Genomic DNA, 24,683 nt, shown 5'->3' with positions numbered 1-24,683 from the left:
CCTTGGGCTCTGAGAGCGTCTACAAAACAGCGTAATGGAGGCGTGGGAAGCAGCATTGACGGTTTCAAAAGCATGATACCCCCTAAATAGACTAGAAATAACGTCTTGGATTTTTCTATTTTTTTCTTTGCTTTACTAGAGCAAAAAGACTAAATGAATGATATATATACGAACACACGCAAGCATACATGACCTTTAGCAAACTGTGACTAACAACTGGTATCTCAAAATCTCTCTAAACCATTAAAATTCCCTCATTCCTCTGGGCTACATACACTACACGTCTATTTATTCCGCTCCCCGAATCTCATGATTCAATGATGATAGAAGGGGCCGCGGCGGCCGCTGCTGTGAGCGTGGGCGCCGCTGGAATGGCAACCAAGGCGCCCAAATTCAGCACACTATTCAGCTCATAGCCCTTGAGATCCGGCGCCGGAGCTGAGAAGATAGCGGGCGCGGTTGCTGCCGGGGGAGGGGGAAGGGGAGCTGGTTCTCCATCTGGCAGTGGGACACTGGAAGCAAGACTGCCAAGAACGAGAGTATTGGCGGGCGCAGTGGGAGCCACAGAAGCGGGTGAATCGACGGGAGTAGCTGAGCTTGCGGGAGCAGCTGTGGTTGCGGGAGCAGCTGTGGTTGCAGCGGGAGCAGTCGTAGCAGGAGCGGTCGTATCAGGAGCACTGGACACAGGAGCACTTGAAACAGGTGCACTCGAAGCAGGGGCTGAAGTTGTAGCCGATGATGATGTCGTCGAAGCAACGCTTGTGGAAACACTGGTAGTGGTGGCTGAAGGGGGCTTAATAAGAGACGTGGAAACCTCAACGGGAGCCGCCGCAGAAGATGAAACACTTGAGGAAGCAGAGGATGAGCTTTGAGACGTTGTCACTGCAGTCGAAGACGTTGATGCTGCCGGAGCTGTAGTAGCTACTGGAGGGAGCGTGCTGAAAATCGGCGAAGGCGGCAGGTTTGAGGTTGCGATACTCGTGGAAGCCGGAGGCGGAGGAGGCGGCGGAGGCACAGTTGAAGTTGCCGGAGGCGGAGGCGGGGGTGCCGTAGAGTTTACCGCCGGAGGAGGAGGTGGCGGCGGCGGAGGAGCAGCGCTGGCAGGAGGAGCAGGAGGAGCACTGACAGCCGGAGGCGGCGGCGGAGCAGAAGACACCGGTGGTGGTACTGCTGGAGGAACACTGATAGCCGGAGGAGGTGGTGGAACAGAAGAGGCCGGAGGCGGTACTGCCGGAGGAGCACTCACGGCCGGAGGAGCGCTGACAGCAGGCGGGGGAGGAGGTTGCGATGCCGCCGGCGGAGGAGCTATTTCAAAGGTTAGATTCAGGGGCCTCAAGTCATCGCCGTTGCCCAAGCATTCAAGCTACTGACCTATTGAAAACGTCGTCTTCGGTAACAGGGATGATGGGATTGGAATCGTGGAGACACCAACTCCGTTCCCATTAGGATTAACCGTCGGGGCGGCTGCTGGAGGAGCCGAGGGCGGAACTGGTCCAACTGTTGCGACTGGGTTTCCAACCACTTGAGTAGCTCCAGGAATGACAGTGGTAGTAATGGTAGTGATTACAACTGAGTTATCTCCGCTTCCCAAACCTGGCAGGCCGAGAAGTTGTCCCAGCTGATCCAATAAGTCGTCCCGGCGAACCAGGTTGCCATTGCTATCACGATTCAACGCAGCACCCTAAACGTCATCAGCTACTGAACTTTTCGAGGCCCCCCTTTCTGACCATAAGAACATACCTGAACTGCAGTCGAGGCAAGCAGGGCGTAAAGGACTGTAGACCTCATTGTGGAAATTTTCTACGGAGCCGAGATAACACGGATGCACGCGTAGTTTTTTTCCTTTTCTTTTTCTAAGATTTTCTGAACAAAAGATACCGAAAGGAACCACAAACAACGACAATCGCAAATGCTGCTGTTTCCACAATTCCAAGCTGCAAAAAGGGTTCGGCGATGAAGAATTAAGATATTATGTATCAGCCAGCTGGATATCGAAATAAATCAATGGCCGATGCCGTATTAATCGCAGTCGAAGCGGGAGAAGCAAAAATTAAAGAGCGAACGGCAACGATTGAATAAAGGCGGCGCCAGGCCTGTAAAATCCCAAGAGGGTGAAGATAAGATGGCCACCGACCAAATGGACGATGGTTCAAAAACAAGAGAAGAGAAATGAAGATGAGAACAACGCACGAGAAAACCGGTCCTGTGAAAAGAAGAAGAGCAAAAGGGAAGAAAGAGCCTGTCAGAGAGTAGCCCCAGCCGTCGTCAGCTCCAGCTCTCCCAGGAACGACGTGGCTCTCTTCGATCCTTGGGCCGTTTCGATCCTTCATCACATTGTTTGAAGCATTGCCAAGACCGCATTTGACTAGATTCGAATACGGAGCTCAAACAATAGCGGTGCGGCGGTTGTGATTTAGACTCAATTCGCGTTGCTCCATACGGTCCAGGCCAGGATCTGAGACATGGTTCAGACACCTCCTGTCTGGGACGGGGCTTGCGATAGCGGGGCTTGACAAGGAGATTATAGCAAGCCGCTCGTTTAACTTGGTACCGGGCATTTTCCGACTTTTTCAATGGTCGAGCTCGACATGGTTGCATTTTACGGCTTGTGGGATCTGGTGATTTTAATTTCGAGTAGATTGCATTTCAAGGGTGAGTGACCTTGTCCATCATGCGATGCGGGAGCCGAGAGAGCAAAGACGCGCCAAAGGGATGTGGGGTTGTCGGTATTTGCCAGCAACGGCGCCTAAAGTTATCAGATCTGATTTCACGATGGTTGCTTGTCACTTCACATCACTGAAAAGCAAGATGTGATTGGAGTCGGTGGGTGAATTAAGCGATGTTTATCGAGGCGTGGTTGTTGGACTTGAACGGGCGCTTGCACGTTTTGTTGCTTGGTTGGCCACTGTCGAATGAGGACGGCGCTATGATGCATGACGAGGCAATCTAAAACAAAATTGTCACATGGCGTCGACAACGGGGGATGGTGAAGAAGAATGAGTTGAAGATTGGAATCGTGATGAAGAGTCCGATTAGAAAACGCTGCATGCCGGAAAGGAATTTATCCAGGGCCGATTTTTCTCTTCTTCCAGTTTGGAAATGTTACGTCAAGAGCTGGGCACTCCGCACCTTCCAAGAATTGACGGGGCATGTTTTTTGGAGTACCACTTGGAGTACCGCCAAAAAGAGACATGTACCAATTGCTGCTGCTTTCGTAATTGTAGCACATGCAGCGCTAGAGACAAGCCACCAGCTTCCAATTAACTTCTCTCGATGCCGAGAAGACGGTCCATTTCGCGCCCATCGAGAAACAGCCAAGCCAATGACGACTTGATTTTTGCTGCAGGTGTCCAAGCTGCCTATATAGCAAGCATAATGTTTCCCTGCCGCGCGAGATTCTAGTGATTTGGTTCATATTAGCGATTTTTTACCGCTTTCTTGCAATAAACACGATTTATGGAACTTGGATGAAATGGCCGCTCATGTGCTAGACGACTACTATCTCGGTATAACTGCCATCGTCACCGTGGGCTACCAACTCTTCTTCTTCGCCATTGCTTATGCCTGTAAATTCGATAAGTTGACTGGTAAGCTGTTTTCTCTAGGAAATGTTATCCAGCACTCCAGTTTGGTATTGATGGGCTGCCACCTCTGCCACCTCTGCTACTACTACTACCTATGGCAGTTGTATATTTTGATGTGTGGGCTGGCTGCCTCATTAAGCTACAGCTGAGGCATTGAATATGAAACTGGAATGCTGGATAACTTTTTCCCTCTCTCTCTCCCTCATACAATATCAATGTCCTTTTGATCGCCAACACACTTCTGCACAGACTTCGCCGGAGGCTCCAACTTCATTGTTCTCGCTGTCGTCACCGTCTCACTCAGTCACCCCCATAATGGCCGCCAACTTGTAGTCACGCTCTTTCTCATCGCCTGGGCCGTCCGCCTCACGTCTTTCCTCTTCTTCCGCATCCTGAAAACAGGCAAAGATGACCGCTTTGATGAAATGCGTCAAAAGTTCTTCCCCTTCCTTGGTTTCTGGATCCTGCAGATGCTTTGGGTCTGGACGGTCTCCCTGCCAGTGACTGTGCTGAATTCACCGGCTGTGACTCGTTATCCGCAGCACAGTTTTGGAACTGGGAGAGATATTGCTGGTATTGTGTTGTATTCTATTGGACTGGCGATCGAAGCCATTAGCGATGCACAAAAGTACCGATTCCGGAGCAAGCACGATGGCCAAGCTGTTTGTGATCAAGGCCTATTTGCTGTATCGAGGCACCCCAACTACTTTGGAGAAATCATTGTTCATTTTGGTACGATGGTGTTTTGTCTTCTAATGAGTGGAAAAGGCGACAGCTGACTTCATCCAGCCATATACATGATCGCCGTCTCACCGGCTGCTAATGGCTTCGTTCGCGGCCAAGCCTTCAAAGCTCTCTATGCCACTATTCTAGGCCCATTCTTTCTCACTTTTCTACTACTCTTTGTATCGGGAATATCCCTTGCAGAGCGACCCAAGGCGAAGGCTCGCTATGAAAAAGACAATAATTGGTCAGGCTATAAGCGGTGGCTAGACCGAACCAGCGTCCTCATTCCGTTTCCTCCGCAGTTGTACGAGAAGATGCCGACGATTCTAAAGAGAACCGTATTTCTCGAGTTCCCCATGTACGTATTCGATCCGAAGAAGCACTCCAGCGCGCCTCAGCCTGGGAGAAGAGTGAACGAGGGCGAAGGTGAACCGGCAGAAAGCAATCGAGATGATAGTCCACAGAGCGGCGATGAGCACTTAATAGAGTAGTAATCTACTACGTAAATAAAATGAAATCCACTCTTGGTATATATATGTATATGCTTGTTCTATTCGCCCGCACCACAGTTTCCAGCACCCGTGCAATCGACATTATCTTGATCTCATATGAAAGGCTTTCTCATCTCTTAGACTGCGCAATAGGAAGATAAGAAAGAAAATTATAGACAAAAGGAAGTAAGCAAGTGAATAGTATGACGAGAGCTAATCTAGCAGCTCTTGGGTCTGGCCAAATTCGGCGCTGCTCGATCGCTCCGAGTATGCCTCTGATCCCTCTGGAATAGGCACCATGGCACTTTTAGTCCAGATGTGGATGGCCTTGGACCAATCTAGACCCTCAATGCAGCCGCCTTTGACAGAGAGGACATTTTGTGACTTGATACGGAAAGGACACGAGAATGGAAGTTAGTTATTTGAGTTCCGCGACGCAATAGTGGCCAGGCAAAGGAAAATGAAGAGGAATCAGTGCTTGCGTGGGCCAACAAGACATACCTGTGCCAAGTGAATGAGTCGCGTTCCGCAAACACGGCAGAAATAGCTATATAAATGACTGATTATCAGCTGATGGTTTCGCAAACTCGTTTGTATATAATGTCGATTTCATACCAGTAAAGCGTCTCCCCTGAAGCTGTCGGCCGTCTAAAATTGAACCCCCGTTAGCACCAGGACTTTACTCACGCCCAGTCCATCTTTCACATCTCAACCATACAAATAAATCATCTGCTCTTTCTGATTCAAGGAAGTAGAATCAATTGACATACGCATAGCAGTTCAAGTTCTCCGTCTCGGGGAGCTTGAATCGCGGGAAAATGGCCGACGTCCCAAACGCCGAACCCGTCTGTTTCTTGCACTCGGAGCAATGGCATATATACAGCGCGAGAGGCTCTGGCAGCGGCGTCTTGAACGAGACGGCGCCGCATTGACACCGTGCGTTCATGGCGAAATTCTTTTGTTGGCAAATGCAATGTTTTCTTCTTCTTCTTCTTTTCGCTTTGGATTGCTGTTGTGATGGAAGATTGAGTCGTTGAAGCAGGTTATAATTGCATCGAGTCTTTATATGTCAAACCTGGCAAGGTCGGAGCTAGACTATAACTGAAAGCCGATGTCCCGGGAATAGAGATTAAATGACAACCGGAATGTTTCAACAATTTCTATTCGATTGAAATTGTCTTCTTGGCTCGCTTCAAGGCCTGTTGTCAGAAGATGTAAAGGTTAAAAGTTGATTGAAAGTCAAGCGACGTCGGACCTAAAGCAACTTGCATGTGCCCAGCATTAGGCTACTAGTATGTAAATCATCGGATGTGGTAAGCAAGGCCTCTTCTCTTCTGACGTTAGTCGGCAGCAGCCGATGGCTACAAGGCCGATTTGGCTGTTGCTATAAACTAGGGCCCCAAAAACTCCGAAATAAGAGTCACTTCAAGCTGGTTGAATCGTCGAATCGCGTGCCGAAACAAGCTTAATTCGCCAGGGAGCAACGCCGGTCTTCGCATCCACCGTCTCGTCTTCAGCTCTTTGGTGCGTCACTCACGGGATGCTAAGCTCCGTTCGTTGACTCCATCGCCTTTTGCTTCCAGATCTGGAATGCGAGCTATGCGAATTAGCCTTGCCGCGTTGTTAGCAGGGCCCGCAGCCACGCCTTCGGCCAGCTATCTCGGGAGACATATACCGTGGGCTCAACGCCAACAAGAGACCCTATTTTTATTTCTTTTTTCACTTAGCTAGCTTCAAGTACTCTCTATCGGTTTTGCACGTCATATAGCTATTTTTCTTTTACGTCGTGACTCATACCGTGCACGCCTCAGTTACATAAGAACCACGCCCTTCGAAGAACATGTAGGTATAAGTGGGGTATGGACAACTAACATCGGTATCATGTAATAGGTATGCCACATACATAAGACGCATGCCGTACTGCTTTTCAGCGTCTGAGATTTTACTATCTGCCGTCGACGATTAATAATTCATATTATTCAGCCACCTCTCTTCCCAGACAACCTCTATATCCTTCATAGCGGTTACTTACGGCAAGCCATGGTATAAGAGGGGGGAAATAGCCCATGAATAACCTCCATGCAATTCGCCGCAACTAGAACCTGCAGCACTTGGAACATCCTCCGATAATCGGTCCGTTTCTCCTTTCCGTGCCTCATGCGTACGCGATAGTTACGGACCGCATAATCACGGGTGAAGCAAGCACAGACTCGGACTCTGTAACAAAAGAAAGCAACCTGTGCAGTAACGTAAAAGGGAAGTGAGAATCAGACGCAAATGAAATAAAGTACAGCTGTGTATGAGATATATAGAGCATGTTATTCGCAACGCCGTGACGTAACATGCTGTGTTAGGCACAGGCATATCTTAACCCCCGTGGAATAGTTTATGAAAGAAACTAAGAAATTAAGAAGAGAAAAAAGAAAAAGCGAATAATAGGAGTATTTAAAAAAAGATAGGAGCTGGGAAAAAGAAAGAGGACTAACAAGGCAAGTATTACTATTAAATGGTTTAATGTTACATATGATTACGGCGAAACTTGCTCAAAGTTGAAGAAATAATCCATGTTCGGAGTAAACACTCACTATCTGCGATTGATGCCAAGGCGGGGAGTGCGGGAGAACCGTCTCTAGTACTACGGAGCGCATGGCTCAGCCGAGTAAGTGGTGTGCCCGCCATCTTATATCGCTACATGTAGTGTTCACAGCATGTCAGTGCCTACAATATAATGCGGGATAGCGAAGTTGTACTTTATATAACGTGTTTAAGAAAAGAATACCATTCTTTTATTCAGTATTTTCCTACCCACGTAATCCAAGTTATTACGGTAGATAACTTTTTATATTCTATTGTGGTATCCATGGCAGAGAATTACTAAGCTACACTACTTAAAGAAAACATAATAGACTTTTTAATAACTGTATTATAAGAACTAATAATAGATAAAGAAAGAAGGGTGGGAGAAAGAGGGAAAATGAATAAATTATTCACTTGTGGCACTTCCTTCAAACCAGGCATCCTCATACAGCCCTTCTCGCCGACCAAGACAAAGCTGTACTAGCACAACAAATCTTCTCTGGCAGCGAATCAGTTACACTACAAATGTATCACGCCAAACAACTGGTCGCAGACAAAGCAACCATTTGCCAGTGGCCTACACTATAGCTGGAGTGCTAGATGATGAGAACTATAGCGTTAGATAGCTTTTCCTCAACAGAAGTCTCGATGAATTCTTTAGGGCGCAATTTGAGGCGGAGGCTATGCCGTAAAGCAGTCGCCAAAATGACTGTCACTCGCAGGGTCACCCTGCATTCACGTCTTGATCAGAATTTGGTAACTTGAACAGGTATCGAGGTATGTTGAGATCAGCTTGGTGACTCTTTTTTATACAGTCCCAGTTGTGGCTTGTCTTCTGGCTCTCTCTCTCTCTCTCTTTCTTTTCCCTTCTTTTTAACACCTTTCTGCCGAATATCTCCGTCCGACGATACGCATCTGCAGAAATGCCTGCTTGTGCAATAGAATCACGCATTGCGCCTCCCAACTTGACGATTGCAGACATCACCGTACCAAAGAATGAGTTCACATTTGGTTCTTTTGGCCCAAACTCCTCGAGTTACCAAGATGCGTTGGCCTGCCTTCGGATGTATCGCAAGCAGGTAACGCAACTCAACTACAGTCAACGGCGTGAGATTATAGATATTATCACAAAGGGTCACTTTTTCAGAACGAAAACCGCGATGAAATCGCCATTTGGCCATAAATTCTACCGTTACGCCCGCCAAAGCGATTTTGCTGCAGAGCGCCTGTCATGGCCTGAATATATCATCATGCGCGCTCTTTATAAAGATGACTTACCACCTCTATATATTAGCCATGTCAAGCAAACATTCGGAACGGCGGCCATCGAAGATTTCTCTTACCAATTTTTCGAATACTTTCCGCAAATGAATGACAATACTGCCAAGGCTATCATTCCAACACCGAAAGTCAGTATTCGCTCAGGACGAATTTTAATTAGTAGTCGCAAGGCGAGTGCTGAAGACAACCTCTGGCCCGCTCCAAAACGCAAAAAACCACGTTCAATACATAAGAACCCGGATACTCCGACCACTGTTCAGACGACACTAAAGGCTCATACCGTGGGTCGAGCGGCGAATGATGCAGGAAATGAGGCTTTAATCTCAGCGAAAGAAGCAACCAAGCAGCCAAAGTCTACCTCTGCTGTGCCTAACGCTTCTGCACTTGAAGTAACACCGGCTATCGATCTGGATGCACGCGATATACTAGATCGATTGCCCTCCAAGACATTCGAGGGTTCCAAAGGATCGATAAGGCTTCCTGGGACCGTCTGCAGTACCTCTTGAGCATCATAAGAGAGACGACAATACTAAACAATATCTGTCTCAAAGCCCTTGAAGAGAGCCATAGGGGCCTTGAAACTAAGCTCGGTGCGATGACCACCGCCTTTGACACAATGAATACCACCATCGAGACCATCGTCACAGAGGCCAGAGCTGACCGAGAGGGGTACAATCATGTTTTGAGCAGTATAAAGGATGTTATGATGGGAATGGCGGATTCCATCAAAGACATCAAGGAACAGCTGTAGATGGGATTGGCGCCCTGTCACAAATTTCGGAGGAAGCATATTGACTGCCGCTGATTCGACATCATTCTACTACAAGTGGACTGCATTTGCTCAATCCAGTATTGTGTCTAGCTACATGCTCGTGCAGCAAATTGTTGGCACGTTTTGCAAACTATTCATGCCCTAGGTAACTGCAATATAAAGAACCTACTCAACTTCACTTCATCCCATGTAAGCATGGCGATGTGCCGTAACAGATATTCATGATAGTATTGTAAAAGCAATAAACACCAATAAGTCATTATGAAAGCCAGCCAAATATAGAAAACCGACACACGTCATCCAGTCATACCCACCCGACTCACACAATCCTCGCCATACTCACAACCTCCGCCCTTGACCCAAACTCCCGCAACGCCTCCTCGGCCTTTGCACACCACGCCATCTTCTCCTCCGTCCCCCACGCATTCTTGATAATCTCAATCTCCAGCCTCTCCAGATTCTTCATCTCGGCCAATTTCCCCTCCTCAACCCACCGCCTCGCACCGCCCTCCTCCTCCAGCCCGTCGATAAACTTATCCTCGGCCTCCTGCGCAGTCTCGGTGTGCTTCCGCCCAACCTGTCCCACAATCTTCAATCTCAGGCCTCGAAGGCCATGAGACCACGACGCCAGACGCTCGTCAGGGCCACCGCATAAATCCGCCCACTTCTTCAGCGCGCCTGTCCTCGCGAGATCCTCGGCCATGACTTCCATCCGCACGTATCGCATCGACAGACGCTGCCACGGCCGCTGCGACCTCGTCACTGCTGAAGCAGCATTCAGGCCCGACGAGAACCAGTTGAGGAAGACAAACTCGTTGTTCTCAAAGGGCATGGTTCGTGCCTCAAAGTATATCTGGCGACAGGAGCACAGTAGACCCGTCGGCATGCCCGCGAGAGGCCTGTCCGAGCTGAGCAGGCCCTTGATCCGCTTGTTCAGCTCCCTCATCTTGTCCTTGATCCTCTCCTTTGTCAACCTCTCCGCGGCAATCGCCCTCTGCAACTCATTCTGCTCCCGCACGGCCGGCGTCTGCTCCTCCTCTTCTTCTTCACGAGCGCCAGTGTCGTCTGCGTCGTCTTTGCCCGTTGCGAGATCCACAATCACCCTCTCGTTCTCAATCTCCTGCTCAACCTGCCTCTCGAGATTGGGATCCAGCGGGTGCAGGATGTAGCGGCACAGCATGGGGATGGGATAGCCCGCCGCCAGCTCCTTGGGCTGAATGGGACTCATCAAGTAGGCCCAGTAGTAGATTCTCAGCCTGACTTCTGGCGGCAGGGAGAGCAGCGGCGAGGCTATTGGCTCTGCTGAAGCCATTGGCGCTGTTAGAGTCTTGCCGTCACTGCCACTGCCGGCGACATTGTCCGCAATGTCTTTGGCTGCTGCTGAAGCGTCACCATTAGTGCCGTCCTCGTCCTTGGGCCCCCAATGCTTGTAGTAGCACACCGCAGGCGGGTACCAAAACATGAATGGGCAGTATTCATACTCGGCGCCTGCCATGGCTAGGTGTAATGCATGAGTATCTCGAATGTCTAAATCCATTTTGGCTTGCAAAAAATGAGGAATGAAATGAATTCAGTCAAGAGTGAGAAAATTGAAATAGATGTATAAGAGTAAGAGTGAGAGGCAAATCACACAACACGGGGAGAAGTTGGCATCAAGACAAAACTCTCACCTTGATGCCTTATGAGAAGGGAGAGACACTTTATAACCGTAAAGAAAAACCCCCTACTTCTTCCACATCACATGTATTCTTGTCTCAAAGGCAATCTAAACGAAAGGGGGGGGAAGCAACATACCAAAGTGGGTATAACAGCACGGAATCACTGTGAGCACTAGAATTCGTGTCAGATACGCCGTCTTATACGCCGTCTTCCATCACAACAAGCTCCCCTCCCCACCAACTCGACATGGCTGTGGCGGCTTACTAGAGGGCCTATTTTGTGACGATAGCAGTTAGAAAGTCTATATATTGTGCATAACATGCCACCCAAGCGTCGGAAAGAATCATTCAGATGAGACGAGATTGAAATGGGGGGGATGCAAAGAGGAGAAGCAATCAGCCTTCTCCAACACATGTTGGAATGGAGGCCCAAAAGGTTCGGTTCGGGTATCGATCCAATTGTTCGATTGCGATGCGGGGAAACGTCACCATTACATACTAAGAGGCTTTGCCGAGCCCAGTCATCGCGTTTCTCACATGCCCAGACGCGACTCAGACAGAGCTGCTTCCGATGCCAATGGGATTCGATCCAGACAGCCTGATAGCTGACAGCTTTCATATTCCCTTACATAAGTGCCCAAAACAAGGCCCAATATGTCAGAGCCCCAGCGAATGATTTGCGCTGCTCCGATTCCTTCGAATCGCAGCGCGCGCAAGTCCAAGACTAATGTGTGGTCATAAACTAGATTAAAAGTAGTATATGCATCAGCCTTCCTTCGGTGTGTTTATCGCTGTATCGCTGCCATCCAATTGGGCCAAGTTGCAGCTCCATTGGGCAACCTCACCGCTGGGCTGAGGTTGCAATGATGCTCTATTTAGATTGGCATTGGTACCTACCCACCTATGGAGGCTGTAGGCTGGAGATAGCTAACCGCTTCAGGTAATGAAGACAACCTATATATTACAGCTTGACATTTGATCCCGGTATAAAAAAAAATGACTCGGTACTATCCAGCACCTGATGCTGCATAATGTGCAGCTGCTATGATATACAGCTTACGAGGGTGGCCTATCAAGCTTCAAGTTGTCCTACTGACTGCCAAGACAAGGCATTGCTCACAGCCGCCGAATCACATCATGCACGACATTACTCCCAAAATAAAAAAAACCAAAATGCGTCTTCATAGCGAGCCTCTCCGATTCGTGCTTCCAAGCCTTGCAGTATCACATGCATAAACGAGCAACTCCATCACAGTAAGGCATCCTTGCAGCCCATAGCCGACAGGCCGTCGTTTTGATCCGATTCATCGTCGTTGGTTCATTTCCATCGGCTCATCCGTTGGTTCTCAACTTGGAAGGGGGTATTTACAGCAGCATCCACATCTCTGTCTTTGTATCGAACAAATTAGACCAATCACCCTCATCCTAGGAAGACCCAGAGCCCGGTGGTATATTCACTCCCTCATATCCCCTCTTCCCCCCAACTTTCCGCTCATATTCGACGTTCCGCGGCACATCGAAATCTCCCCGAGACGCAAACCACAAGAGCGCCTCTGGTTCTGGGCCTCTCGCCACCGCGGCTGATTTCGTGACCCCATCCATGGCATCTTCGTTTTCGTCGTCTTCGTCCTCCTCCTCTTCGTCCTCTTCCTCGTCGCTTTCCTCATCCAGGCCCTTCTTTAGTCCCGTACGGACATTTTCGATGCCCATCTCCCTCTCTTCCTTTGTGTAGACGTCTCCAGCCTCATCCCTCACGTAACTGGCAATCCTGTCGTGTGTCCACTCGCGCAACTCGTCCCATATGCCCTGTAGCTCTGCAATGCCCTCGGGGGTAGCCAGGCGTGCTGTTTCTCGGCCTTGCTCGACAAGCTCCTCCACGTCGGGCTCCAGCTTCTTACGCAGCAGCTGCGTCAAGACATTCTCTTGCGTCCGTCCGGGGTAATTTGTCGACGGATGCACGGCAATTCGTGAAAAGAGCTCCGAGTTCTCGCTGAGGTTGTCTAATACCGTTTGGAGATTGCGCTGGAGGATCTGGGCGGAGGCTTGTAATGAAGAGCTACACGTAAATCTGCCGTTAGAGAGGTGCGCTGAGTATGCTCAAGAGTCTTGTTGTAGCGAGGCGTACGGGTGTGGAAGCGGATTGCTTTTAAGAATGTCCATTTTCAGACTCTGTATGCTGCTCGAGAGCTGCGCCAGCCGAGCCAGCGTCTGCTCAACCGCCTTGAGCTCATCATCGTCCAGCCCCAGCGTCGCCATCTTTGCGCCCGCCGCTGTCGCTGATCCTTTTCTTCCGCTCTTCTTTCGCTTTTCTGTTCCGTATTCGATGTTGAGATTGAAGAATGTAGAAAGTGAAAGGATCGAAAAGCTTGCAAGAATAGTAAGAGCTCTAGTGGGAGGAGAATGGGGGATCGGAGGAGCAAGTTGAAAGAGTATGAAGTTTAAATTAACATTAGAGGTGACGTCGGAGCTCGATTTTGCGCAATCGCAGACGCGGTCGCTTCAGTGGAGCAGGCGCTAAGAGACCCCTAAAGTTGCATTCGACTACAGCACCAGGAGTGGGGTCAACATTCAAGAGGGTGGCATCATATAAATGAAGACTGCTTTTTGCTCTAATGCCATGTCATTCGTTTATTTCATTCCATTTTATGCTCAAATTGTTGTTATATATAAAGATGACACGCCCATCAAACTAGAAGATACTCCCTCGCTATGCCCCGCCAAAAACATACCATTGCCCATAACCAAATCAATCAAGTCAAATCACATCAGATCCAGTCTAATTCCATTTCCTCATGCCACGCAACAGCAAATACCAAACAAAAAGAAAGGTCATGAAAGGTCAAAAGAGGAACAAAAAGAGTTGGTGGCTTTAGCCTCGAGTCGAGTTGACCGTTGCCGAAATCTCATAGCCCTGCGAGTCCACAAAGGGGTATCTCGCGCGTCTCTCCAAATCATCCAGCGCCATGTGAGATCGAATATACCTAAGAATAAGAAAGTTAGCAAAGCGTCTTTCACAAACGGTCATCTCTCCAAAGCAGGAACTCACTTCTCTCGCCCATCATCATTCGGGTTGTGATCCCAGCTCGTAAAAGTGCCAATCTTCAACGCATCCCACACCAGCCGTCTGCTTCGCTGAGACGTCAGCACCTTCTCCGTAATGGCATCAAAGTCCCATTTCGCCTTGGCCTCGGCATCGAAGCTCAGGAACACTGCTCTGGCCTCCTTCTCGTCCTCCGTCTGCGGCTCAATCTTGGACGCGAACCGGGCCAGGTTGTCCAACTCCAGGGGGTCCTTCTCGAGGTTGAACAGCTGAGGCTCGTCTGCTGGGCAGGTGATGTACTTCCAGGCCCCTCGTCGAATCATCATCATGGGGCGAACAGTCCCCTCGCCCGTGTACTCGGCGAAAACGGTATCACCACCCTCTTGACCCAAGAGATGCGGCATCATGCTGACGCCGTCCATGGGCAGGTATGGCGCGGGCTTGGTGCCGATGATGTCGCAAATGGTGGGCAGCAGATCCAGCGTCGAGACGTTCTGGGTAACACGGTGAGGGGTAAACCACTTGGGGTAGTGCACCAACATGGGGACACGGACAGAGGACTCAAAGTAGCTCATCTTGTACCAAAGACCGCGCTCGCCCAGCATGTCGCCGTGGTCACCGCTGAAGATGACGATTGTGTTGTCCATCAACCCAGCCTCCTCAAGCGTCTCGAGCAGCTTGCCAATGCAGTCATCAACGTAGCTTACTGAGCCGTAGTACGCCCTCTTTGCCCTCTTGATCTGCTCGTCGGTGAAATCCAGGTCCCACAAGTCACAGACTCGCAGCAGACGCTGGCTGTGAGTGTCGAGCTTCTCCTTGGAAATGCGCACCTTGGGCAGGGCAATGTCCACGTCCTCGTACCGGTTCCAGTACTTCTTGGTGATGGTATACGGGTCATGGGGATGAGTGAGAGACACGGTCAAGGCAAAGGGACGCTTGTCTGCCCCCTCGCGGACGTGGTCCCAGAGATACTGAGTGCTTCGGTACATGACCTCCTCGTCATAGTCCAGCTGGTTGCTGCGTCCACACGGCCCGGCCTGGAGGATGGAGCTGGCGTTGTGGTACCACTCGAGACGCGTATCCGGCTCATCCCAGTTCACCACCCAGCCAAAGTCTCCGGGGTAGATGTCGCTGGTGAGCCGCTGCTCATAGCCGTGAAGCTGGTCGCCCACAAAGTGCATCTTGCCGGCCAGGGCGGTGTGGTAGCCCTTGGAGCGCAGATAGTGAGCGTACGTGGGCACCTCCGAGTTGATCTGAGAAGCATTGTCGTACGCGCCGATTCTCATGGGCAACAGGCCAGAGATCATGCTCATTCTCGAGGGCGCGCAGAGCGGCGAAGGGCAATAGGCCGAGTCGAACTGGACGGCAGAAGCCGCCAGACGGTCCAGGTTGGGCGTCTTGATCTGAGAGTCTGGGTTGTACATTTTGAGCTGAGGAGCCGCCAGCTGGTCCGCCATGATGTACAAGATGTTTGGCTTTTGCTGCTCAGAGCTGGGGGCGGGAGGAGGCGCTTCAGAGCGCGGGAGGGTGTTGAGATCGGGAGCCATGGCGGGCAAAGAGACGCGTCAAGCGTAGATTGAAAGCCGCCGAGTTGTATGTTGTTTTCAAAAGCCTTGAATGATCAAGTTTAAAACGTGCTTTTTTTGTCTTGTCCAAAGGGCCTCAAGAGAGACGAGACGGTGAGAGGTCACGAGAGGTGCGTGAGAGAACGAGAAGAGGAAGACAACAGATGAGACAAGATCGTGGGCGTCTCTACAAGGACAATTATCAAAGACGGTTCAATAAAACGAAATCAATCATACAGTGTAGCAGTAACTACTCATTCATTCAGTTTAGTAAAAGAGAGAAAAGGGAGGGTGGCTGTTCCAGCAGCAAAGCGTGTGCGTCTACTTCCAGCCCATTATATAGGCAGTTTCTACGTGACACCGACATCCTTCCAACCCCCCAACCACTTTCCAACTATCTATCTATGTGGAGAACACAATAAGGGCGTCCGACTTCCGAGTTGCACCAAAATGGCATCATTGCGATGGGCACGCGAGCACGCAAGAGCTTGGATTAAGGAAACAGGAATATGCGATAAACAAGGTGGGATGAGAACTGAGACTCTGTGGCAACGGAAACTAAAACACTTGGACTGACACGAGCTGCACTTTGCGGTTGTTGCAAAAAAAAAACGCCCGCGAGATCCGTTCCACACACTGTATGCATCCTCACTTTGGTGCATAAATTTTGGTAGGATCTAGAAAAAAGAACCAGCAGAAAAAGAGAAAACACCCGCCCGACCCGTAGCTTCTAACATGTTGCGTGTTCTTCTCGTGTTAGCCACTTTAGCATGTGTCAGACATTTCCAAACCATGAAGAGTAATATCGGCTAAGGAAAACATTAGACTTCCAGTTTTCTCTTTCATGCCGTTTAGTGTGGTGGCAGCGCATCTGACGCAAGAAGCTCGAGACATGACAAAAGAAACATTCCCCGTGTAAACTGCAACCTCGACTCAGGTCATGCTTTGCTACCAGAATCCTTCAATTCCACTTCTCTCGTCTGTACCTCTTTTTCGTGTCAATTTTTTGTGCGGCTTCCAACAATAAGCGACGACCCGATACTAGATCCAGAGCCCATGCAACCCGCCCAACGCTTATTCCAACGCATCTCCTGGTCACATGGACAGTGATAACGCCCAAAAAGGGGACTCCTGCGCTATCGCTCCCAACTACTGCTAGATAGCCAATACTAGCAGCAAATCTCTCTAAACCCCTGCGCAAGCTCCAAGTTCAGGCAACAACCAAAAAAAAACCTCCTTCTTTCGTCGGTAGGTTGGGAAAAGAAAAAAGACCCTGATTGGGGATTTTTTCCCCCAAACTACTCGATTCGGCATCGCCCACGCTGTGGTTGGTCAACCCGCCTTTTACTTCCCCACGGGAGAAATCCAGATCCCCTTCTTTTTTTTTCACTTACCAAAAGCCCACTTCGATTGCGTGATCCAGACCACCGTAGGCGTGCGTGCGAGGGAGCACTGTATATGCTTCAACGCGGAGGGACTGTATAGGCTAATGGCTTCAATTGCTGCATGTGGGGAAACATACTTAACGCCAATGACTTCTACGTAGCAAGTAAAGGAGTAGTGAGTGAGTAATAGCCAAAAGTGGCAATGTTCAGAATGCGGCTGACAAACTCTCTTTCCTCCCCTCTTGGCTTCTAGAGAGAGAGAAACAGGACCCTGTGATTCCAGGAGATCGAAATAGAACCCCCCCTTCATGCAACGCATATACCTCCGAGCTAGCGTTGTCGATCGCCTGGCACACAAGAGGCGCACGCCCGGTCAGGAGTAGTTCATATGACGAACGCCTACGTATGCTAACTAGGGAGAGCTATGAGGAGATCATGTAGTATATGGTAGAGCCGCGTATAGTTGAGTACAGTCTGGATACAAAACTCACCGCCAACTACAGCTCTAGCACGGCATAGTCGGAGAGCGTCGATCAGTTCTAGCCACTTGAATCATGAAGCCAATCTCGCTAGCAGGCAGATAGTCATCACGTCTTACAGTACGGAGTATAACAACCGCGATAAATCGTCAGCTCTTACGGTGGCAGAAAATGATCTGCAAGACAGCCTAGACCAAGCTTGAGCTAATTTCTACCTGCAAACAGTCAACTCACTTAGACAGAGGGACGCTCGATAAAACAACAATGTGCATTCTGCTAATCATTTTTATATATTCAAACCCAACGAGCTCGCTCCCTCAAGCCCTCCACCATCTCCAAAGGGCCGTGCCATCAGAAAAAAAAGTAAAATACAGAGAAAAAGGTATCCTACAACACAGAATCTACTATATATAAACTGATGACAACGATGACGGTGATTATGGTCATGGTGATTATAACATCTTTGGCGCCCGTCTAGCCCGCCTGCTCGTCACATTCTTCACAATTTGACTTCTACCCTCGTTTCCCTTCCACTCCTCCTCATTCCCCATGTCCCATAAGCTGCGTGTCATGTAGAAGTTTCCTGAATCGTCGTCACCTCAGCAAAACCAATCAAAAAATGCAAATATCCCAACTCCATCAAACACCATACATATTCAATTCGCCGCGCTCCGTATGATTCCTTTTATGCAAAATCACGCCATCCCTGGCTTCAACGGCTTCTCTTGCTCCAACTCGCTCTCATCCTTTTTGGGCGGAGCTACATCACTGCGTCCGGTAGAATTTCCTGTAGATGAGATGCAGCAGTAGGTTCACATTGAGTTTGAGGGCACCCTCAAACAGCGTCATGAATTGGTGCGCCTCAAACTGTGCTTGAAGCATGTCTTCAATCGGCACCTGCGCAATTGCTCCGGGAATCTGAATATGGCTTCGCGTGCCTTCAATTGAAAACACGCCAACCTGGTCGCATGAGATTGTCACGTCGATCTTGTCCCATTCTCGGTCTGCAGTTCCAGTCCACGCAACTAGGACGCCTTTTTCTGACAATGCTCGTGCACTATACTTGTAGCTTCCGAATTTTGGCACGCGGCCACTGCGTTCGAGCTCTCGCTGGTGGTTGTACTGCTTTGTAAAGGGCATAAGGAAACGCTTTCGTCTGTTCAAGTTCATTTGTTAGCTTACTACTTCTTCCAGCAATGCAGCCTACAAAATACGCACCCTTTCTTGTTCTGAAGCGTCTTCATGGCTTGCTCAATATAGTCGTCGTAGCTTTTACGCTGCTGTTCCAGATACTTTGCCTTGTCGTTCAAGTTGCCAAGGGTCAGACGCACGCCATCTAGTTCTCGTTGTCTCTGAACTCGTCTACGGCTCTGGGTTCGGATATCACTAGCAATGGCGTTGAGTACGTCTTGGTACTGATTCTGCTTTGAGATCCTCCCCATCTGCTCCAGATGCATAATGTTCTCCAATGCCGTTCGCTTTAGGTCGTAGTAGGACATGGTGGTGATGTCAGCCATCTTAGCGTCTGAATACGCCCCGCGGGAGGTGCTGTTTTGAGGAAACTCCTCTCGCAGCAGCGCCTCCCACTTGTCCTCATCTTCGGGGTTAATTGGCTTCACGAGAATTTCCAACAAGTTGGCGCCGGTTTGCACTCGAATGATGTACAAAACACATCGCTTCGTTTCCATAAACAAAGCTTTGATATCTGCCTCGGGGTCTTCAAGGTCGTGGACCCTGGGGGTCAGGAACATTTGGATATCCGCTGATCCTGCCGCACTCATCTCATTCTCGTTGCTCTTGGCGCTACCCAGATCTTGCATGATTTCGCGCAGGACATCGTCCCGGGTGGGAGACATGACCAAAAGCTCCGCAGCTACAAGGTTATGAATGGCAAAGACATCCGACATTTTGACGTACAAGGTGGGCTTATTTTTCGCGTACAAGTCGTTGAACTCGTCAATATCAAATGTCCTCTCGGGGTCAGGCACCGCGATGAGATCATTGGCAATCTGATGCAGCCGTTCCATGGATTCACCGATGAAGGCATTCAGGGGCTGCAGGTAGATATTCTCGCCGCCAAATGGCCGACCAAGTGCAATTTGCCCTACCACCTTGGCCACTTCGCCCAGATTCCGCTTCTGCAGAGGGCTGAGCGACTTGTCAATCACGCCAAAGTTTTCAGGCGCAGTGACGGCGGGCTGGAGGTAGAATTTCCACAGCCAGTGAGACACCATTTGTAACAGATTTTCCTGCGGCTCATTGGAAAAGTGCTCGCACAATGCTTGGAACATCTCGCTACAGACAAAACGGAGGCCATAAGGCATCTTATGCACTTGTTCTTCCAAGGCCAGAAACAGCTGATCGCAAATCTCTCGCAAATCTCGCAAGTGGTCGATGAAGAGGCGGCGTGTCTCGGGATCGCGGATGGCAACTTCGCGTGGCACGTCTAGTGGTCGATGGTCTGGTCGTCCCGTTCGAAGCTCCTCGTTATTAATTGCCGATCTGTATATTTGCATCGGGTCACTTTCCAGATCAAGAGCTGGGTCATCGATAATGTTGTCGCGGATCATGGGCCCCAGAAGAGATCGGAGGTATTTGCGATCCCGCGGAGACCGTGTGTAGTTGGCGAGCAGCTTGGTCCAGAAATAATGACCCCGGGAATACTCCACAGCGCTTGATGCGCTCTCAACCTCTTCTCTTATTGCTCGAGCTATCAGCTTCAGCAGGTAGTATTCCTCTCGTCGTTTCTGAGCATAGCCAAAGAGGCTCATCATAAGAAGCTCAATGCGTCTAGTTTCCTTCTCGGCCGTCCCCTGCACGCGGATATGTTTGAACAGTCGGGCGAGATATTGGGGCTGCGTCTGAAGACTGAAGAACAGTTGCTGGTACGAGTCCAGCTTCTTCCTGGAGCTTTTGTTGAGAGCTTTGAGGTCAAACTGATTCGTCGACGCAATGGTAGAGTTGGCCAGCAGGCCCATGGAGTGTCCGCCAAAGGTGTGCTGGTGACGCACGACTTCATCAAGCGTGATCTTGTTTTTGACCAGCAGCGCAATCTTGATATCCAGCTGGTCAATGTACTGTTCCAACATCTCGTTTTGTCGCACAGACTGGACTACAGTCTTTCGCATCCGCTCAAACTCGACTTCTTCGTTGAAGTCAAAATCACTGTCGTTGAGCAGATGCACAAAGTTCTTGACGGCGCTGACCGGTGGGTTTTTGCCCGTGGTAAGGCTCTTGTACGCCTCGCCCTGCACCTTGGCACGCATAAAGCTCTGAATCTTGATGACCTTTTTCATATGCTCTTCATAGTACCGCATCTTCTCCTCAAACCGGGCTCTAATCAGGAAAGCTTTAGCAGCGGCTTGGCAAATGACAATGGAGTCCTCTTCTTCGAGAAGCTCGGTAAGCAGGTCGTCTATTCTTGCGCGCTCCATCATGGCCTTGAGGATAGCTTGAAACTCAGCTGTCTCTGCATCGTGAGATGCCAGCTCATCCAATATATCGGCATGGTATCCCCGGTACAGACAGCCTCGAATGTGCGCTTGAAGTGTTATGATTGCCGATTCGTCCTGTTCGAGGTGCTGCTGAATGGCATGGACTCTATTCCTCTCAAACATGGCTCGTATATGCGCTTGGAGCTCGATAATCTCGGGCTCATTTTTCTTCAAGCCGTCGAGACGAGTCTCAATGTCTCGCCTCACAGCGGCCGCACGCATCGCTGCTTGGAGCTTGCCAACCATGGGTACATGCTCCGCCAGTTCAGCCTTGAGAACCTCTTGCTGATCTCGAGCAGCGCGGCCACGAATCGCACTTTGAAACGACGTCCATACATTACTCAAAGCATGAAGATCTTGCTGTTGCTGTTCAACTTTGGTCCGAACGAATGCTGCCCGAGCGGCTGCTTGCAGCGATGTGAATACGTCGGTAAATGACTCAAGCTCCTGCTGCTGCCTCTCGATCCTTGTTCGTACCAATGTCGCCCTCACGGCAGCTTGGAGGTCAGCAACCCCTAGAGTGTGTTTCTCTAGCTGGCGTGTGTCTTTGCTGATCTGGAGACGCTTCAGCATGCCTCGAGCGAGCGCCTGGAGATTTTGCACTTCCACCGCGGCCTTTTCCGTCTCTTGCTGCTGCATATTCTGAGATTGACGTAGCATGAAGCCCTTGGCCATGGCTTGAATGGCCCTAATGGGAGCATCGCACGTAGCCATGGTAGACTTGAGGCCCTGCATCTCGTGACGCACTTTTTGTGCTCTAAGCATGCTCTGAAAGGCCAGGATGGCAGGCTCTGCGGCTTTCCTATCTTGGTCACTCTTCTTAAGCTTTCTTCGAACAAGGAATCCGCGGACCAGGCTCTGGACGAGGATAGCCGATTGCCTCATTTGTAGTCGGTAGTTGATGACTTCACGAGCGAAGCCACCGCGAATTCTTGCTTGTAGGTCAATCAGCCACTCTTCTTGGTCCCAGAAGCCTTGCATCATCTCGCCAAGGTTCAGCCGGAGCAATGCGCCACGAAGCTGAGCCTGGAAGTCGATTATTACATCTTCATTCTCTGCCAGTTCGCGGTCGATCCTCTCCTCTTCCGTCTCCTCTGGCTCTGGCTCTGGCTCGGGGACTCCAAAATCAGCCCCCATGTTGCCGAAGCTGGGCATGTTAACCCCAAGCATGTCCAACCCCTTCTGCATCGCCTCCAGTTCATGATGTTCAAACTCCAGTTGTCCAATAAGGTTACCGATACGGAAATCAACAATTCCTTTTCGAAAGAGAAGCCAACTCAAGGCGTGAATACAGTAAATAACTTTGGGGATATTCTTCTTTTCGTAGAGATCTATAAGCTCAAAACGAAACAGATCGGGCAGCTCCACCTCGTCCAGGTAACGGAAGAAGATGGCAATATTGTCGGAATGTCGGAATTGTAACTTTGGATTTCTGAATATTCGAAAACGCCTATCGGGGTTCAGAGACTCTACCACTTCTGCCAGGGTAACACCATCCCGCAATGCCTCTTCCAACTCAATAATGGGCGGAAGAGTCTGCTGGATGACATCCTCGATCCACTCTTTGGCTTCACCTATGTGGCAGAGGTACTCGTATGCTGCAAGGAACTGGCGTTGCTTATCCATCCAGTTACGACCTTCCCACCCATAGTTTGTCTTGGAGCCGCGGCCACCAGCAGCCTTGTCGGCGCGCTGTAGCCTGCGCCGTCCGCGGAGACCAACTACTTCCTGCGCAGGCGACGTGATGCTAAAGTCTTCTGCATCCTTGGATTTGGCAAGTTGAGAGAGCGTTCGAAGCTGGCTTGTTGAAGATCGGCCCAGGCGCTCAAGATCCGGCCTGGCTATGTGAGCGCTGTGAGTGGGAACTGGGGGCGAGGTCGGCGACATGATCTCGTCTTCCGGAATAGCAGGCTCAGCCCGAGGCATGTACATTGACTTTGGTCGTGCTGGCAAGGGTCGCGAAGGAGTCGGAGTCTTTGTGGGTGAGGTGAAGCCATCCTGCTGCGACAGCGATAACCGGCCAATGTCAATGCTCTGGCCTCTTTCGCGCGGCTTGGAAAGATGAGGTGGTGTCGCCGGGCCTTTGGTGGGAGAAGCAGCTGGAGCCTGCGGTAGAGGACGAAGCGATTGTCGGATTGAGCCATACGGGTTGTCCTGGCCTTTGGTCGAACTAGAGCCGCTGGCCTCCCCAGTCTCGAAGAATCGTGCCCGTGCTATGACATCGCTCTGGCCGCGCTTATGGCCAGCGTGAGATCCGTAAATGCTACTTGCAGAGGTAGACTGGCTGTTGGCGCTGCTTTCAGAGGAGTACGAGTAGCCAGAGGAGGCTGTCGAGGTTGTCGAGTTGTTGCGATTGATGTTGGAGGAGGGCACGGACAGATCAATGGCGTGAGATTGCCGCCGAGGGCTATTTCGATAGGATGACATGATGCTGCAGTGTTAGTATCGCGCCCAGGCCGGGCTATGGTTGATATAAACGTCTATATGGTATATGCTCCGTTTTGGGTATTGGGGGAAATTCTGCTGAAGCCCTATCAAGTCATGACGACTAGAGGTGTAGAGAAAAGGAATGCGAGCAGCGACCAGCGGCGCGTGGCAAGGAAGCAAGAGAATCTCTAAGACATGCGCGTGGGAGAGCGCCTAATTATGCCGGACAACAAGTAAGTGCGGGCTGTGCAGTCAACAAAAGGAGCACCCAAAAGCCGCTCAGCAGGTTGTCAAGGGCTGCGAATGCCGTCACAGATGGATGTTTTCTTTTCTTTATTTTTCTGCTGGGCAAGATTTAGTCACCTGCTAGAGCCGGGAGCGCAGGGGATTACCGCAGCGCGGGGTCTGTGTGCATTAGAGCTGCATTGCCGTTGGGCAGAAGAGATGTAAACAAACAGCCGGGACAACCGCCTAGCAACGATGCCATCCAGGCCATGCCATTGGCTGCTGAGAGCGGAATTCTCCACTTATTTGACGATCCAGCGCTGTTCTGAGAGTCGCTGTCTGTCATATTTGCTTGCATGCTTCTGCAGGAAAATCACGATGCAAATCTATCTAAAACTATGGAGCAGGGCCCGTACGCGACGATATGTCACGAGCGAAGCCGAAGCGCTTCGATTGTTTTGATATTGGCATTAAAGGGGTGCAGGAGAAGAATTCGTTAGTGCTCCTGAATTTTGAACAGGGTATTAAATGGTAAGCCGGAACAGCGACGAACACGAAGGATTTCCATGGACCTAAGCAATCATTACGTGCAGTACTACTAGTAGTACAGTACTGTATATCTCGATAGCGAAATAATTTTCCATGGCAGTGTTTTCTGATTCCATGCGGATATTTTGGCGGCGGGTGGAGCGCACATGAATTCAGAACGACGTCATTTAGTCGGTTTCGTAGCAGCTCCAATAGCGCTACGGGGAAAAGCTCAGCAAGACGCCTGTTTGTCGCCCACCGCGCGAATTTAAGCTAAAAAAATATATATATAAACGTAGCTCCAAAATTAGCAACATCTGGTTCGGTAAAAAGATACGGTGTGTTTCATGTGCCATTGGCCAATATAATGCCGACAAGGTGTAGCTCGGCCAGTGCCTGGATCTTCTATGGAGTGTCGATAGGCACGCTAAAAGGGGACTCCTAGCGGCTT

General features: G+C 50.1%; 7 protein-coding genes across 7 annotated transcripts; 2 read left to right on the top strand and 5 right to left on the bottom strand.

The window, feature by feature from the left end:
• Positions 1 to 86: 86 nt before the first annotated feature.
• TrAtP1_006026 (uncharacterized protein) lies at positions 87 to 3,106 on the bottom strand. Its single transcript, XM_066112953.1, has 3 exons — positions 1,741 to 3,106; positions 1,372 to 1,681; positions 87 to 1,305 (listed from the first exon to the last, which is right to left on the bottom strand). Exons 1-3 carry the CDS (start codon positions 1,786 to 1,788, stop codon positions 308 to 310), a joined length of 1,356 nt encoding a protein of 451 aa, XP_065969039.1. The 5' UTR covers positions 1,789 to 3,106; the 3' UTR covers positions 87 to 307.
• A 198-nt stretch (positions 3,107 to 3,304) lies between these two features.
• Positions 3,305 to 4,812, top strand: TrAtP1_006025 (uncharacterized protein). The gene is made up of 3 exons (XM_014082686.2): positions 3,305 to 3,587; positions 3,834 to 4,316; positions 4,374 to 4,812. Exons 1-3 carry the CDS (start codon positions 3,473 to 3,475, stop codon positions 4,799 to 4,801), a joined length of 1,026 nt encoding a protein of 341 aa, XP_013938161.1. The 5' UTR covers positions 3,305 to 3,472; the 3' UTR covers positions 4,802 to 4,812.
• A 202-nt stretch (positions 4,813 to 5,014) lies between these two features.
• On the bottom strand, positions 5,015 to 5,747 carry TrAtP1_006024 (uncharacterized protein; the record flags this gene model as incomplete). The annotated part of the gene is made up of 4 exons (XM_014082685.2): positions 5,015 to 5,185; positions 5,303 to 5,348; positions 5,417 to 5,449; positions 5,572 to 5,747. 4 exons carry the CDS (start codon positions 5,745 to 5,747, stop codon positions 5,015 to 5,017), a joined length of 426 nt encoding a protein of 141 aa, XP_013938160.1.
• A 2,012-nt stretch (positions 5,748 to 7,759) lies between these two features.
• Positions 7,760 to 9,410, top strand: TrAtP1_006023 (uncharacterized protein; the record flags this gene model as incomplete). Its single annotated transcript, XM_014082684.2, has 2 exons — positions 7,760 to 9,154; positions 9,211 to 9,410. Exons 1-2 carry the CDS (start codon positions 8,302 to 8,304, stop codon positions 9,408 to 9,410), a joined length of 1,053 nt encoding a protein of 350 aa, XP_013938159.1. The 5' UTR covers positions 7,760 to 8,301.
• A 340-nt stretch (positions 9,411 to 9,750) lies between these two features.
• Positions 9,751 to 13,345, bottom strand: TrAtP1_006022 (uncharacterized protein; the record flags this gene model as incomplete). Its single annotated transcript, XM_014082681.2, has 6 exons — positions 9,751 to 10,928; positions 11,226 to 11,261; positions 11,355 to 11,362; positions 11,719 to 11,813; positions 12,548 to 13,145; positions 13,215 to 13,345. 6 exons carry the CDS (start codon positions 13,343 to 13,345, stop codon positions 9,751 to 9,753), a joined length of 2,046 nt encoding a protein of 681 aa, XP_013938156.2.
• A 346-nt stretch (positions 13,346 to 13,691) lies between these two features.
• On the bottom strand, positions 13,692 to 15,995 carry TrAtP1_006021 (uncharacterized protein). Its single transcript, XM_014082680.2, has 2 exons — positions 14,136 to 15,995; positions 13,692 to 14,070 (listed from the first exon to the last, which is right to left on the bottom strand). The coding sequence occupies exons 1-2, from the start codon at positions 15,674 to 15,676 to the stop codon at positions 13,959 to 13,961; spliced, it is 1,653 nt and encodes a 550-aa protein (XP_013938155.1). The 5' UTR covers positions 15,677 to 15,995; the 3' UTR covers positions 13,692 to 13,958.
• A 1,602-nt stretch (positions 15,996 to 17,597) lies between these two features.
• Positions 17,598 to 23,844, bottom strand: TrAtP1_006020 (uncharacterized protein). The gene is made up of 2 exons (XM_066112952.1): positions 18,777 to 23,844; positions 17,598 to 18,714 (listed from the first exon to the last, which is right to left on the bottom strand). Exons 1-2 carry the CDS (start codon positions 23,477 to 23,479, stop codon positions 18,324 to 18,326), a joined length of 5,094 nt encoding a protein of 1,697 aa, XP_065969038.1. The 5' UTR covers positions 23,480 to 23,844; the 3' UTR covers positions 17,598 to 18,323.
• Positions 23,845 to 24,683: the final 839 nt, after the last annotated feature.

This window comes from Trichoderma atroviride, chromosome 3 (assembly GCF_020647795.1).
Source record: "Trichoderma atroviride chromosome 3, complete sequence".
Classification (NCBI taxonomy): domain Eukaryota; kingdom Fungi; phylum Ascomycota; class Sordariomycetes; order Hypocreales; family Hypocreaceae; genus Trichoderma; species Trichoderma atroviride.
This window is presented reverse-complemented; position numbering and strand designations above follow the sequence as displayed.